A 13,438-nucleotide genomic window follows, 5' to 3' on the forward strand; every position below is an offset into this window, starting at 1 on the left:
GTCACCTGGCTGTCTCCATGGCAACAGACCTGCTCTATGCTCTTATTTGTTGTGCGGTTTGAGCAGACTGTCAATTAAAACTGATGCTGAGTAAGGTGTAGTTGTCACAGTAGAAAGGGGGAATCATTATTTTTCAGGATGGAGGCAGTAGATTAACTGTCATAAACAGCTGTTACGCCTTTGGATGTTAGATCACAGCATGACGGCGTGAATGTTGTCACTCAGACAGCGTTAAAAGGAGTCTGACTCACTCTGTGGATAATAACCAAGTCCAAAGCTTCTATGACTGATAACATAAGGACAAACATTTTCAGATTGGATGCCATCTGTTGGTTTGTGAGCTGCCATTCTCAAATTCCTGTGGTTTTTAATTGATGTTGTAGCTGTTCGACATCATATTTATATAAATATATACTTAATAAATGAAGTGGTTTGTTACGGTTGAACTCCTGGCCTTCACATTACTTCATACTACTTCTGTCATTTCCTCAGTCCAAAAGACATGTCACACACAGACATCTATCAGATATCACTGACTGCAATTTCAATTTCGAAGGATGTAAGAACTTCCCTTACTCCACCCTTCAGATTCTTCAGAGGGCCGTTTTATTTGTACTATTTACATCTCGAGCTGAATTTGGGGGAAATTGCAGTGACGGCGTATGAAGACTCAGGAGGGAGGAGTCGCCGGTGGCAAGTCGTCATTCATTCAACTCGCCCAGTTGTGACTCTTATCTGGGCTTTATTTGAGATAAGGGACTCAGGGTTTGTACACTCAGCGATGTGAAATGGCACTGCCCAGCTTGGCGGGAAACATTTTCCTCCGTAAGGCTGAATGTCCAGCTCTGCTCCGTATCTGCTGCTCAGTTTCCATTCGAACGAACAGGCCAGCGAATGCTTGTTTTTATCTGCTCTTTCTCAGCTGACCTAAGCCCTGGGGCATCCATCAGCTGCAGAGAATGGACCGAGGCCCGGGCTCTTTGTTCCCGCTGCTGCTGTACGTGGGTGTGTCGGCTGTCAAACTGTATTCACTAGTTGACTGATAACGTAATTACCTGTCTACATGTAAAATACCAGTGTCACTGAGTCAGTGCAAGTTGAGTTGTCAGCATATGCATTCATTCATCCAGTAGAGCAGGTCATTCATGTAGAAATGGATGCCACACAAAGTCTGGTCATTAATTCTGTCTACAGAGACAGTGTGTTCTCCTTCGTTGGTGTTTTCCTTACAGTACGCTTCCCTCAGGAGGTTCAGTTTGGGTTCAGGCTTCAGGGGTTTTGGCCACATTTGTGGTGGGACTGCAGAAAGCTGGTGGCTCTACTGCTCTGGTCCAGGCAACAATCCTCACATTCCTCACAGGATGACTCGCGCTGACCTTTTGTTTTGGAACATAATGAAGTTTAACGTTTCATTTTGTCAAATAAATAGCAGCTGAATCAATATTCTCAGCCCAAGTTGTACTTTTTGTTCCGTGCTAAAAAAGGCTTAGTCACTTCAAAACCTCTGTGTGTAAGTGTGTTGTGTTGTTGTGAGCATCTTAGCTAGTTTTTAGCTCTGCTGTGTCTCCCTACAGCTTTAGCCTTTAGCCTGGCTGTAGTCTGGCTTTAGACCACGACCAGATCTGTCTAATCTAAAACTGAAAACACAAATGACTTCATTTTCTAAACTGCTCAGATCATTGTTGGTCTGATGAAGTTTTTCACTTTGGGAAAATGTAAGTGAAGTAAGTAACAGTAAGTAACAGGAAGATCACACACTGATTACACAACTCATTAGCCCGGGCTAACACCCCAAAGCCTCTGTCAGAGTCAAAGAAGACTGTTTCGGCTTTTGAATGAGCAGGAATCAGACCAGACTTTGAACCAGCACCATGAGGATATGTTTTCTGAAGCCACTGTGCAGCTCATCACTCACTCAGAACCCCCCAATCAACGATATGATCAATGTCGCCACACAGTGCCGATCTCTCTCTCGTTCCGCAGAGGATTTTGGTCAGTGATGGCTGGGTACCTCAGCAGGAATTGGTGTCGGGTAAATCTGCTGCTTTTTGATGCACTGGCTCAAACCTTTGGCCCATAATTTTCCTCAGGCCTAGTGATGATGATGTTCCAAAAGCTTTTATCTCAATGAGAGTTTCATTGATGTCCTGACAAGTCTGGGCGCTAAGCTGCTTTCGTCAGCTCTGCTGCAACCACTGTGACCGTGTGTGTGTGTGTGTGTGTGTGTGTGTTTTAGTGGTATTTCAAACTGTGCATGTTTGGGGCGTTAACAGTCATGTGTCTCTGCAGATCTCAGAGATTGTGGTCAGATGCGTGTCTGTCTGTGTGGGTGTGCCCGTGTGTGTGTGTCTTAATATCACATGTTTACAAACATGCTTCACCTTCCGTTTCCTAGCTTGCTCCACAGCAAGACATGAAGGAGCTCGCTCATGACATGATGGACACACACATTACCCACATACACACACACACACACACACACAGCATGGATGCTTTCATTAGCATTTCATTGTTGCAGACACAGGGATTTAACAGTAGCTGCTAACATTAACCGCTAACCAGGCTCTATTTAGTTCTGTTGGCTCCACTGATGTTTGATATTCTTCTATGGAAATATAATTTATTTTCTTTACTATTCATTTTTGCAGCATCCTTTCCTTTTTGTGCCCATGCACACGCAGACACACATCATCTGATGAAATAGTCCCAGGCAGACAGACTGTGTGTTTGGATCGGCTGTTTTGGTGCAGCAAACAGGCTGAATAAAAACATAGCATCAGTACTCCACCAGTCACAGTCTCACAAGCTTCTCCAGGAGATTAGTGTTGTTGCCAGTGTTATTGTTGTATGTTTTGTGAACTCACACCAGCACTAGACAGTGTTAACAGCCAGTAGAAGCATCTGTTTAACTGAAACAGCTTATTTACATTTACATTGTTGTTTATCTCAAGCTGAATCTGAAACATCTCCTCTTTGGACTGATTGTGGTTTGGACCTCTCACCTGTCGTTGCCTCCTCCCACCCGTGCAGTCATACTTGTTACCAAAACATCACACAAAACAAGACAAATCAGATTTAAAGGACAGAAAACCACCATGAGAAATTAGATTAAACACTCCTGAACATTGCAGATGTAACATAACAAGGCCAAAATGCAAAATGCAGTGAGTTAACACTGGGACAGTTCTCATCAACTTTCATCAAGGTTTGGTTTGATTTTAAGAAAGACGAGTCCGGTTATAAGTTATAATGTTAATTTGGAAACCCGGAGATTATGTGGACACATCCTTCACTAATGACCGGATTTTCTATAAAGAAACAGGAAACAAGGCTCCATCCTACTCTGCTGGAAACATGTTGAATTAAACAGCCACAGAGTTGTTCCAGTGTTGATGGTCACCTCCACTGGTCCTTGACAGGAACAGTCCAGTTCAGGTTCCCCCTCTGACACTGACAGAGGAGAAGATCGGTGTCAGTTTCATGTGACAGTGTCCAGTCCAGAGTTAACTCTGGGACATGTTTAGTCTAGTTCCGGACACGACTGGCGAGAAACAAACTGGGACGAAATCATTCTCACAGGTTGTTTTAGAGAAACAGGTAAAATGCCTGAAACATAAAAATACAAAAAAAAAAAACAAAAAACTAACTCACCAGAGTTCGTCACCAGAGCAGCTATGACTTCAGGCCAGACTGGACTAACATCAGTAACATCTTAACATGGAGTTTGTTTCGCTCCATCGATGAGGCTGATAACGAACTCACGCCATTTCCTCTCCACGCATCAGTAAATAGCTGCTAATGCAACGTCAGCAAAAAACTGTGCCTTTAAACCATTTAGATCTGATGCGATGTAAGGACTGTGATGTGCCTGGCTGGAATTAGAAATTGACTTTTAAAGTTTTGGTTTGGACAATGGCTAATGGAACAATATTGGAGCTTTGATGAAAACAACAAAGTCCTAAAAAATTGACAGGCTGACGTCGTCCTCAGCAGAGAAAGTCGGCCAGCTCAACTCGTCCTTCACACACATCCAATCCTGGCCTGAAAATTAAAACTGTCCCCTTGTAGGAGCAATGATTGAATGGGCTGTGGCATCATTTTTGTGTGTCTGTTGTGTGTATGTGTGTGCTTGTCGGGGGATTTGGCACTAACATTGTCACCATCTGCTGACAGCAGAGAACATTAGAGTACATTCCACTGTGTGCATTAGTGGAATGTCACATGCCCCTGAGGCTTTCTGTTGCATTAGCGCCTGCGGCCTGAAGGAGATGGACTCGGTGCCGATGCTGCCGACAGCAGACCGACTGTGCTAAGAAATGCCCTCATCTAATTAACAATGATATGAGGGAGTGGGGGCTTACAGTGGAGAGGAGGATCTGTGCCAACAACAAAGTCCATGTTAAATTGACCTGCAGACATTGGCCTGAAAGCTTGTTTGCATAGGCTGCGCACAAGGAAAAACCAATGATTTCATTTTTTCTTTTTGTTTCTAATCTTAAATCTTGAATAGGCAAATGAAGCAAGAAATCCAAAAACCTGCATGAAAGAAGATTTTGAAGCAGAAATTCTAACTGTGACCTGGTGTGAATGTAGGAACAACATCGATATCGATTCATTTTATTTATTTATGTTTAATTATTTATTTTTACTAATGTCACCATCTCTCCCTTTAAAAGAAAAAAGCCAGTCAGCTGTTATCGGCACATTCATCAGCGATGGAGTGGATCAAACAGGCAGCAACATGATCCTGTACAAACCCACAGTAGAGCAGACTGTTCAAGATACAAAGAGTGATATCAGGGCTACGTGACGCCGGAGTTACTTGGGGAGGAAGTCATTAGGAATGACAAAAGGCGTGCGTCGCACATGAGCCAGTGCATCTTCAGCTTCATTTGATCAATGATTGGTGCTTCTTCATATGATTCATCTTCATTACGGAGCGCCGTTCACTTGAGCTTATAGCGCAGGATGTTCCTGCTCTCATAATGATTATATGATTAATGCACAGGCTGAATAGTAAGGAGGGAGCAGGGCGTTTTGGGGGGAATAATGGTTATAAACACGTGACATTAAAGAGGCTTTAAAACTGTAACCAAAATGAGACAAAAGAACGGACTGAAAAGTGACAGTCTGCTACAGTGGAACCTCATCTCAAGAGAGACGGCTGATCAACAGGGGATACTACAGGAATAAATAGACCGTCAAGTCAAGAAACCACAAATTGAACCACAACACTGATTTCAGATAGAGAGTACAGACTGCACAAAGAGGCCATGAGTATCATGAATATCAATGACAGTTTCCCACTTTTGGAGACGGATGCTGATGCAGCTTTCTGCACACGAGCATCGTCAGAAAAGTCCAGACTTTTAGATATCAACATGAATCCTCCAATGACTGATTGAACACTGAACATTTCTTTGTTTCCTTTCTCTCAGTCAGTTTTCTCCTGAAGAGCAGCCTCGATTGCTGAAGAACTTTGAGATGCTGATGAGATGCTGTTGTGATGTCAGCAGTTTCAGATTCCCGTGTTCTCTCAGCTGATCGGACTTTACTTATGACTCACTTCTCTGCCGTTCAGAACGCCGGTAGCTTCCTCCCTCCCACATTCATCTCATAGCACACTTTGTTTGCACTCCACCTACATCACTCCTGGTCTTCATTCCCTAGAATATCATGGCAGCTGCTGCAGGATAATGGAGGCTTTGTGTGGCTGTGAGAGCGTCTCCTGCTCCTCTGGCGCCATCTTGAGATCTGGGAGCAGAAGTGGTGACTTGCTGGCTGATATGTGCTGCCTGGGGACATGTGCATTTGTTTGACTGTTTATTTATCCAACCCTCTTTCACATTCCTTACATTCATATATTTAGTGCTAATTTCAAGTCTATGATGATCCTCCTTGCTGTTTTAGAAGAAGGAAGATTTAACTGTTTCAACCCATTTGATATGTTCACTATTAAAAACCTTCAACTGTGACCTTTCCCTGACCTTAAGGACACCCCTCAGGAAAATCAGTTTCACAACCACATCATGCTTTTATATAATACATGAGTGAAATAATCAGTGGACACCATGGCTGACCACTGTCATATCATATGTCAAACACATATGGGCGGGGCTTAAGGCCTGATCCAGGTTCATGAACGAGGAAGTCAGAGTAGATTTGAACTTTTACTCATGTTTGTGGGAGGTGAGTTCAGTACTGACCATTTTGGAAATGGCTGTAGAAGTCGTCATAAAATCCGTAAGACCAGATCTCAAGGCCTTTGATCAGCAGATAACACCGACAGGTTTATATTTCCCAGTGTGAAGCTCATGTCAGTACATATCATGTCTCATATTTAAGAATATCTAGGAAGAAATGTGTGAACATATTTCAACATGACATCTGAAGTCTGCATCCGATGGACGATTGCTTCAGACACTGACGTGATGACATGATCTTAGAAATGAGTCCCATTAACTACAGATGAGTTAATTTATGAGAAGCTGCTGCATCAATACAAGAGTCCTGTAAAATTGAGTATCCAGCTTTGGGTGAAACTTGAAAACAGGAAAGTGAAGAGTTGACCAGCACTGAAGGTTCTACTGCAACAACGTATGGCGGGGTTTGTTGAGTGTAAATAAAGAAACGCAGCTTTTCATTCACTGCCGACAGTGAGGAAACCCTGAGTGCTGTTTCTGGCAACATGCTGCTTCTGCTTTTCTTTGCGCTTCTTTCTTCTTCCTCCTTGCTGTACAGAGCTTTCACACAGGAAGACATGGCAGCTTGCAACACATGCAGATCTCCATAGAAATATGCAAATATTCGAGGTTGTTGTGTGTTTTTGTGTGAGGCTGAGGAGAGAAGGTGAGGTTTGGCTTTGTGGTTCTGGCAGCTGTGGTATAATCCGTGGGATTAAAGCACCGCATGATGATTGGATGGACAGTAAAGGTACGTGCAGGTCGTAGGGAAGTGTGTCTGCAGATGTTCTCGAAGAAGCAAAGGACAACTCAGGTGTAATATTAGAGCTTACATTTGCCAACTGTTATTAATGAGAGATCTAAGATTGTTAACTTTTTGGAGGAAGCAGCGTTTAGTTGTCACGTCTTCAGAGTTCAGTCAGAGTTAAACTCAAGTTTCAACTACAAACAGCTTTCCGTTTCAAAACATTTAATTATCACCCATCAGATTTAACGTCTGGTCCACAGAAAGGGGTCCAACCATGAAGCCAATCTACCTGTCTGTAGATGAAGCAGCTAAAATAAGTGTGACCAGCATAATGCCACGTAAATAAAGAATCAGTGTGAAACTGGTTCGTTTATTTAGAGCCTTTAAATACATCGTTACATTTTTACTGAAGTAGTAGATGAGCTTTAATGGGATATTTACAATGTTTTAAATGTCTTACTGATATTATTAGTTGATTTTATTGTTAATTATTAATCAAGTCAAAACAACAAACATTTCATGCTTTTATCTGTTTTATATCAATATATTTTTTTAACACGTATGATTGTGTGTAAATATATGATATTCCCAACAGCGTCACCTTAGAGTAGCTCTAGTCTGGGTCAGACTAGGTCCTGGAAAGACACAATACAAGGTCAGTTTCCAGGACCTGCTTTTTACTACCGATGCGCGCGCACACACACACACACACACACACACACACACACACACAGAAGCAGCTGAAACGGCAGCAACTGCCGGAACATGTGTTTAATGCCGTGGCTGCTGATTGGGCGGAGGAGGTGCCGGGTGGGCGGGGGTCACGGTGGGCCAGTGGTCCAGGTTGGAGAGCAGAGGCTCCTATTTTTACCCCCCACTCAACCCGCTCATATCTCCACAGCTGTCCCCACGTCTCTGGTCTGTCCACCGTCAGGAATAACCGGCCAATAGGAGCCCCCTCTCTCTCTCTCTCTGTCTCTCTGTCTCTCTCTCTCTCTCTCTCTCTCTCTCTCTCTCTCAGCTCAGCTGTTTCACTCCCTTCTTTGTGTCTCGAGTCAAACGTTCATAAACTTCTAAACTTTGTCTTCATCTGACTGGCGACGTCTTGGGGGGGAAACAGGAGTTTCTTCGCCAACAGGTAGAACATTTTGTAATCAGCTCTTAGTGAGGTACGGTGGGGTGGGGGAGCGGTGGGACAGATCCGAGGCCTGGAGCCTCACAGCCACCGTCTCTATTTATAGTCCAGATTCAGCTGAGAGGGGCAATGAAACAAGTGTTTGGGGGGAGGGGGGCATTTTGAATGGTTTCCCAACTGGCTAACATTTTACTGTAGAAGCTTTTGTGTGTCGGTAACACAAAAAGTGTGTTTCATGTTGTTTTTTGGTTCATTTGTAGTGGGAGCTGGACTTTAGTTGTGTTTGAACTCAGACTTTTGTGTTCGTCTGATTCAGATTTTCTGTTTGTGACTGAAGCGAGGCAATAATTCAGTCTTTGTGTTTGAGGTCTTAAGGTTGTATCATCACGAGTCTTATACAGTGTTTCAGTCTGTTCAGATCACTGGTTTAACTATTCCATTTCTTCTGGGGGGATGTCCATCCTGATGGTCACACATCGAATTTAATTAAAATCAATTTGAGGCGGAACACAATATTTTCTCTGAGATTAGTTGTGACTCTTTATCAAAGTTATCTTTGAAATAAATCGACTTTGGCTTTGAAATGTGAAAGATGAATTTTGTCCTAATTTGATTTGTCCAATTACCTCTTTGTGGACTTGATCTGGATCTGGTCTTCAGTATGTTTCCTCCAAGTTTCAAACAGAGCATTGGATTATTAACGCAGGCTGAATTCAGCTTTAAATGTAGCAGGATTTGAATGACATTCGGTCTGATTTTCTGACTTTAGCCACATGAGTCTCGTTAGAAAACCTCTGGGTGGAAGGGGGCTCGGTTCCTCAGGTGCAACAAATCAAGATCAGAAAAGGTCTTTCATTGCATGTCACAGGAGGTGGAGACCGAATGGAGAAGAAATTTAGCTGGAAAGACTTTTGTTTCATGACGTCCAAATCTCGAGCTCTGGTGTTGATGGTAAACGGAAACCTCCGGGTGGCACAGAAGGACCTGGCCTTTTCCAGACGTGTCCTCAGATCGTCTCCAAACTGGTTTTAGCTGTTTGTGTTCGGTGTGGATGTGAATTTAACCGATGACATGTGTTGTGATGTGATTCACGGCCCGATGAGTGACCGTAGCACACTGAGGTCACGTCTCTGTTTCAGGTCTTGACTGAATCAAATTGGGTCACAGGTTGTTCGGGCTGTTTCATGGTTTTATCCTTTGATTCTGAAAGACAGGAAATAGGACGGAGACTCACTGGCCTGGAATCAAACCGTCCCTGTACTTGTTGCTCTTGTCTGATCTGTCGCAGGTGTTTGTGTGAGGCTCTCAGTCTGACTTGTTTCATCAGGTGTGCGCATTAAAAACCAGACGTGTGAGATGTGTGACCTCAGCAGTTGCCCACGTTGGCTTTATCTGCCGTGTTGGCCTTGGTGTCGGGCCGGGGGGAGGTAATCTGGCCCACAGCCGTGCAGCACCACTATCTAATCCAAAAATAATCCTGTTAGTCAGTGTGCTAATTCAGTGACCACTGATAAAACCCGTTAGCATTAGGCCAGACCTAATGTCGGGGGGCTTTTCTTGCTACTGTGTTCTGCATGAACCAGAATACATCAGGGGGCAAATTTTGGGGTCACATTTATTAACCCTGAATATCCAGATGTCTATTTCCTCATAAATTATTTGCCAAACTACAGTTGGAATTCACTAATGACTGAGTTGGGAGAGAAAACCAGCACACAGGAGGTAGCAGAGAACTCAGAACCGGTCGCCATGCCTCCATCAGCCTCCATGTTGGCGACAGCTTGGTTTAACTGCCCCAAACTGTCCTGTTTGTGGCAATAACAGCTGGACCTCACATTGTTCTCCTCCTGACTTTTTTGCAATACGAGGTAACTTTGGGCAGCAGAAGTGTGCACACACACACTCTGCACTTCATTCTTCACAATCAAGTCAGTTTTTATCGATTTGACTTGATTGAAATCAAATCAATGAACATCGAGACATGGAGCTAAACCTTCTCATTAGAAATTACTTAATTAATTACTTAGTTACTGATTAAGACTGAACATGTCCCATAAAGACCAAGCATTTAATGACAGCAGGGGGGAAAAACTCCCTAGCAGACAGATGGATTGATGGAGTTTGAAATCATCTCTTCAGGGTCTCTGTATTTCTAGTATTTTGAGTTTGGACATTTCTCTAATCTGCTGCTCGTCCTCGACTCTTGTTACATCTTCTTCATGTGGCTCTGCTCACCTGGAGATCCTAATTTCTGTTCATCTGTCCCAGTGTATTCTCACCGTTCTTCCTCTCCTAGCTTCCCCTCATCAACTTCCTCCTCCTCCTCCTGCTGCTGCTGCTCTCATCTCATCCATCACAGCCCATGACAGCAGATCAGCCAACATGGCATTCTCATCTCGCTTTTCCTTCTGGGAGCAAAAGGGAAGTCTTGTTTGTACATTTCATGAAGCACTGCATGGTTTTACACCGTGTTTGAACGTGAGAATTTGATGCCTTTCACGCTCTTCTTTATGAGTCAGAATAATCAGCTTGTCATCCACAGCTGGCTGGTTTATAGTGACTATCATATGACCTCTGGTTGGAAGTAACAAGTTTAAAAATGTGAGATAAATATATAAATACACGAGACTGAAACATCCATTAACATATCAGGAAGGCTCAAACATTGTCCTTGCACTAATGAAACTTGCCATAACCCCTGGTAGTTACTAATTTCCTGTGACTTTTTACCACCCAACCATTTGGCTCTTAACTAGTAACTTTCCAATGCAGCAAGTGTTTTTTCTAATGGTTGAAATTATAGAAAAGAGTTTTTGCAGTGGCACAAACAGATGTAGTGTTGGAAAATGCATTTTCATGCAACAGATGGCTCAAAGAAACTTTGCATGTTAAAAGCTTTAAAGCTTCTGTGCCAGAAAACTATTTAAAATGGCATCAAAGGTTTTGATCCAGTTTCCTTTTTTACATCAACACATTTAGATCAAGGACGAGAACAAGCCAGGCGCGAGTGTAAGTAAATGTCATCCTTTATTAGTGTTTTCCAATGAATTCAGAGACTTAATTTCATAGTTGAGTCAAACTAAAGTCATTGAGGGAGTTAATTCGGATCAAAACATGACTGAAGATCTCTTTAGTTTGTCATGGGCTTGTACTGTATCCATAGAAATGTATTATATTTGTCTGAAAGGAGGGCTTCTCCAGTTTGTAGTCCTGGATTTAAGGTCCGTCAGATTTTGAGTGGTATCTTGACGTTCTTTCATCAATATAAATGTACCATATCTGTTCAAATGGATCATCTTTATTTTGGGTTATTGGTTATTGGCTTATGATTCTTGGCCTTTCATACTTTATTCATGTCCTTCCTCTCTTTCCTCTCAATGGATAGTCAGATAATGACGGTTTGTCCAACCGAGCCAAGTCGGTGCCAGCTCTCGACCCTGGCAGGGGCTTGTTCCGGGCAAAAAGTCCTTCACCACTTACCTCTACGGAGTCTTTAACCCGGGTTAGAAGTCCCTCCCCACCTAAATTCAGGACACCTGTTAAAGTTCCAGAGTCATCGTCAAAGCTCAGCGAGCAATGTAGGAGCCCAGAAACAGCACAGTCTTGTCTAAGCCCAGAGCCAAATACGAACAGTGAGCGAAAGCAAAATGGGACTGTGAGTAAAAGCTTTGTCAATGGCACCGCCAACGGTAATGTCAAAGCGCCGGGTGGCAGCACCAACCAGACGGACGCAACAGATGACCACAGTCTAACACGTAAGAAAGTAGTAAAGGTGGTTCGCAGCGTTGTCAGGAAGGTTCTGCCCTCAGAGGAGGCTGAGACCGCCAGTCCAACAAACACCAGACAAGAAGCTGCCAAAACTGCTGCAGTTAAAGCTGTTCCACCTCCAACGCCAGCTTCAGAAGCGAAGCCAAAGACCCCTGCAGGGTTCACATTTAAACACGATATCATCAAAACAGAAGACAAAGATGACATCTCACGAGGATTGAAGAGCCTCATGATCAGAGGCAGAACAAGGGAGCCCCGACCCCGAGTCCACAAAGAAGAACGGCCAGAAAAGCTGGAGTTAGAAAAGAAAAATGAAAATGTGGTGATGAAAGTTGAGCAGGAAGAAACCAAAGAGGAGCACAAAGAAGATAAAACCACGATAAAAGCGAAGGAAGTCAAAGAGAAACCCAGCAGCCCTGGTCTAACTGTCCAGAGGGTCAAATCCCCTGTAGGTCCTCAAAACCCAGCTTCTACCAAATCCACTCATTCCAGACCTTCATTTCTCCCTCAAGTTGTCGGCTTTATCCCCCCACCCAAGACCACACCCTTGTCTCCACCCCCTGGTTTCATACCTAAACCTAAACCAGCTGCCAACACCAACCCCACAACTACAAATCCACCCTCTACCTCCTCAGTTACTGCAAAGTCTTCCACCACTGCTCCTCCGTCACGTTTCACCCCAGCCCCAAAAACCCCTCCAATAGTAACTCCTGTGACTCCTCCCTGTCCTACTCCGAGTCCATTATCTGCCCCCCCAGCGGTGACCTCCAGTCAGAAACCCACTGCCAGTCGAAAAGAGGTACAGTACGACGTCCACGCTCAGCATGTCTGGTCGACATTTGGGACATTGGTGTGGAAAGTGCACGGCCCTTTGAAATGCATGTTGGAGCCAAACGAGCACTGTGGTGTGTTTACAGTCCTCACTGCTGTGTGGGACCCCCACAGTCAACTAACACAAAGTATTACTCACCTTTCTTCAGGATGAACGTGTGTTGTGGGGAGATCTCGTGAGGTCGACCTCAGTCTTTTCCTTTTAGACAGGATGAATATTTGAGTTGCATCAGTTGGTGATTTTTTGCATTTCCTGAAATGTTGTTAGCTCAGTGTATTTTCACTTGCTTGGCTTAATTTGCTGCAACTTAAGTCTCAAAAAGTCCAAAAAATTTTGGCCTAAACCTTGAAATCATGTTGCTGCACGTGTGTGGAACTAATGCATTTTCTTCTGCGCATGTTGTTTATTGCACATTCATGAGTTTTCTGCTTGACACGTACAAGTAAATTCCGCGGATCAAGACTGGCCCAAATACAACCATATCTAGATCGATCCTGGCTACTGTCCTTCATCACCGGCTGACAGCTGGAAGCTTTTCTGTTTCTCTACCTGAATAAGTCCAGACATGGAAATAGCATCTGACCGTCATGCCGTATATGGGCCAGATTTGGGCCGAGGGGCCGGATGTTTATCACCATCTGGAGGGTTAAGATTGTTGTTCCTTCCAGAGTCTGTGACTTTTAAAAGAGGAATAAATCACATATCTGTGTTTTTTTTTTTGTCAGCTTTGGATGCTTTGCTTCATCTTATCAGTCAGCTTAGTGTCAATGTGT

General features: G+C 43.7%; 1 protein-coding gene across 8 annotated transcripts in view; it reads left to right on the forward strand.

The window, feature by feature from the left end:
• The window catches only part of myo18ab (myosin XVIIIA b), an 82,379-nt gene that overhangs the window by 11,627 nt on the left and 57,314 nt on the right, over positions 1 to 13,438 (forward strand). For 7 of the 8 annotated variants that reach the window (XM_029518507.1, XM_029518505.1, XM_029518506.1 and 4 more), the window contains exons 1-4: positions 7,952 to 8,068; positions 10,362 to 10,486; positions 11,045 to 11,074; positions 11,451 to 12,632. The exons of the other annotated variant lie outside the window; for it this stretch is intronic. In XM_029518507.1, coding sequence (XP_029374367.1) covers positions 10,448 to 10,486; positions 11,045 to 11,074; positions 11,451 to 12,632 — 1,251 coding nt within the window. In that variant the 5' untranslated portion in view covers positions 7,952 to 8,068; positions 10,362 to 10,447. Of the gene's footprint in view, positions 1 to 7,951; positions 8,069 to 10,361; positions 10,487 to 11,044; positions 11,075 to 11,450; positions 12,633 to 13,438 lie in introns of those variants that run through there. 8 annotated transcript variants of the gene reach the window in all.

Source organism: Echeneis naucrates, chromosome 13 (genome assembly GCF_900963305.1).
Source record: "Echeneis naucrates chromosome 13, fEcheNa1.1, whole genome shotgun sequence".
Taxonomy (NCBI): Eukaryota; Metazoa; Chordata; class Actinopteri; order Carangiformes; family Echeneidae; genus Echeneis; species Echeneis naucrates.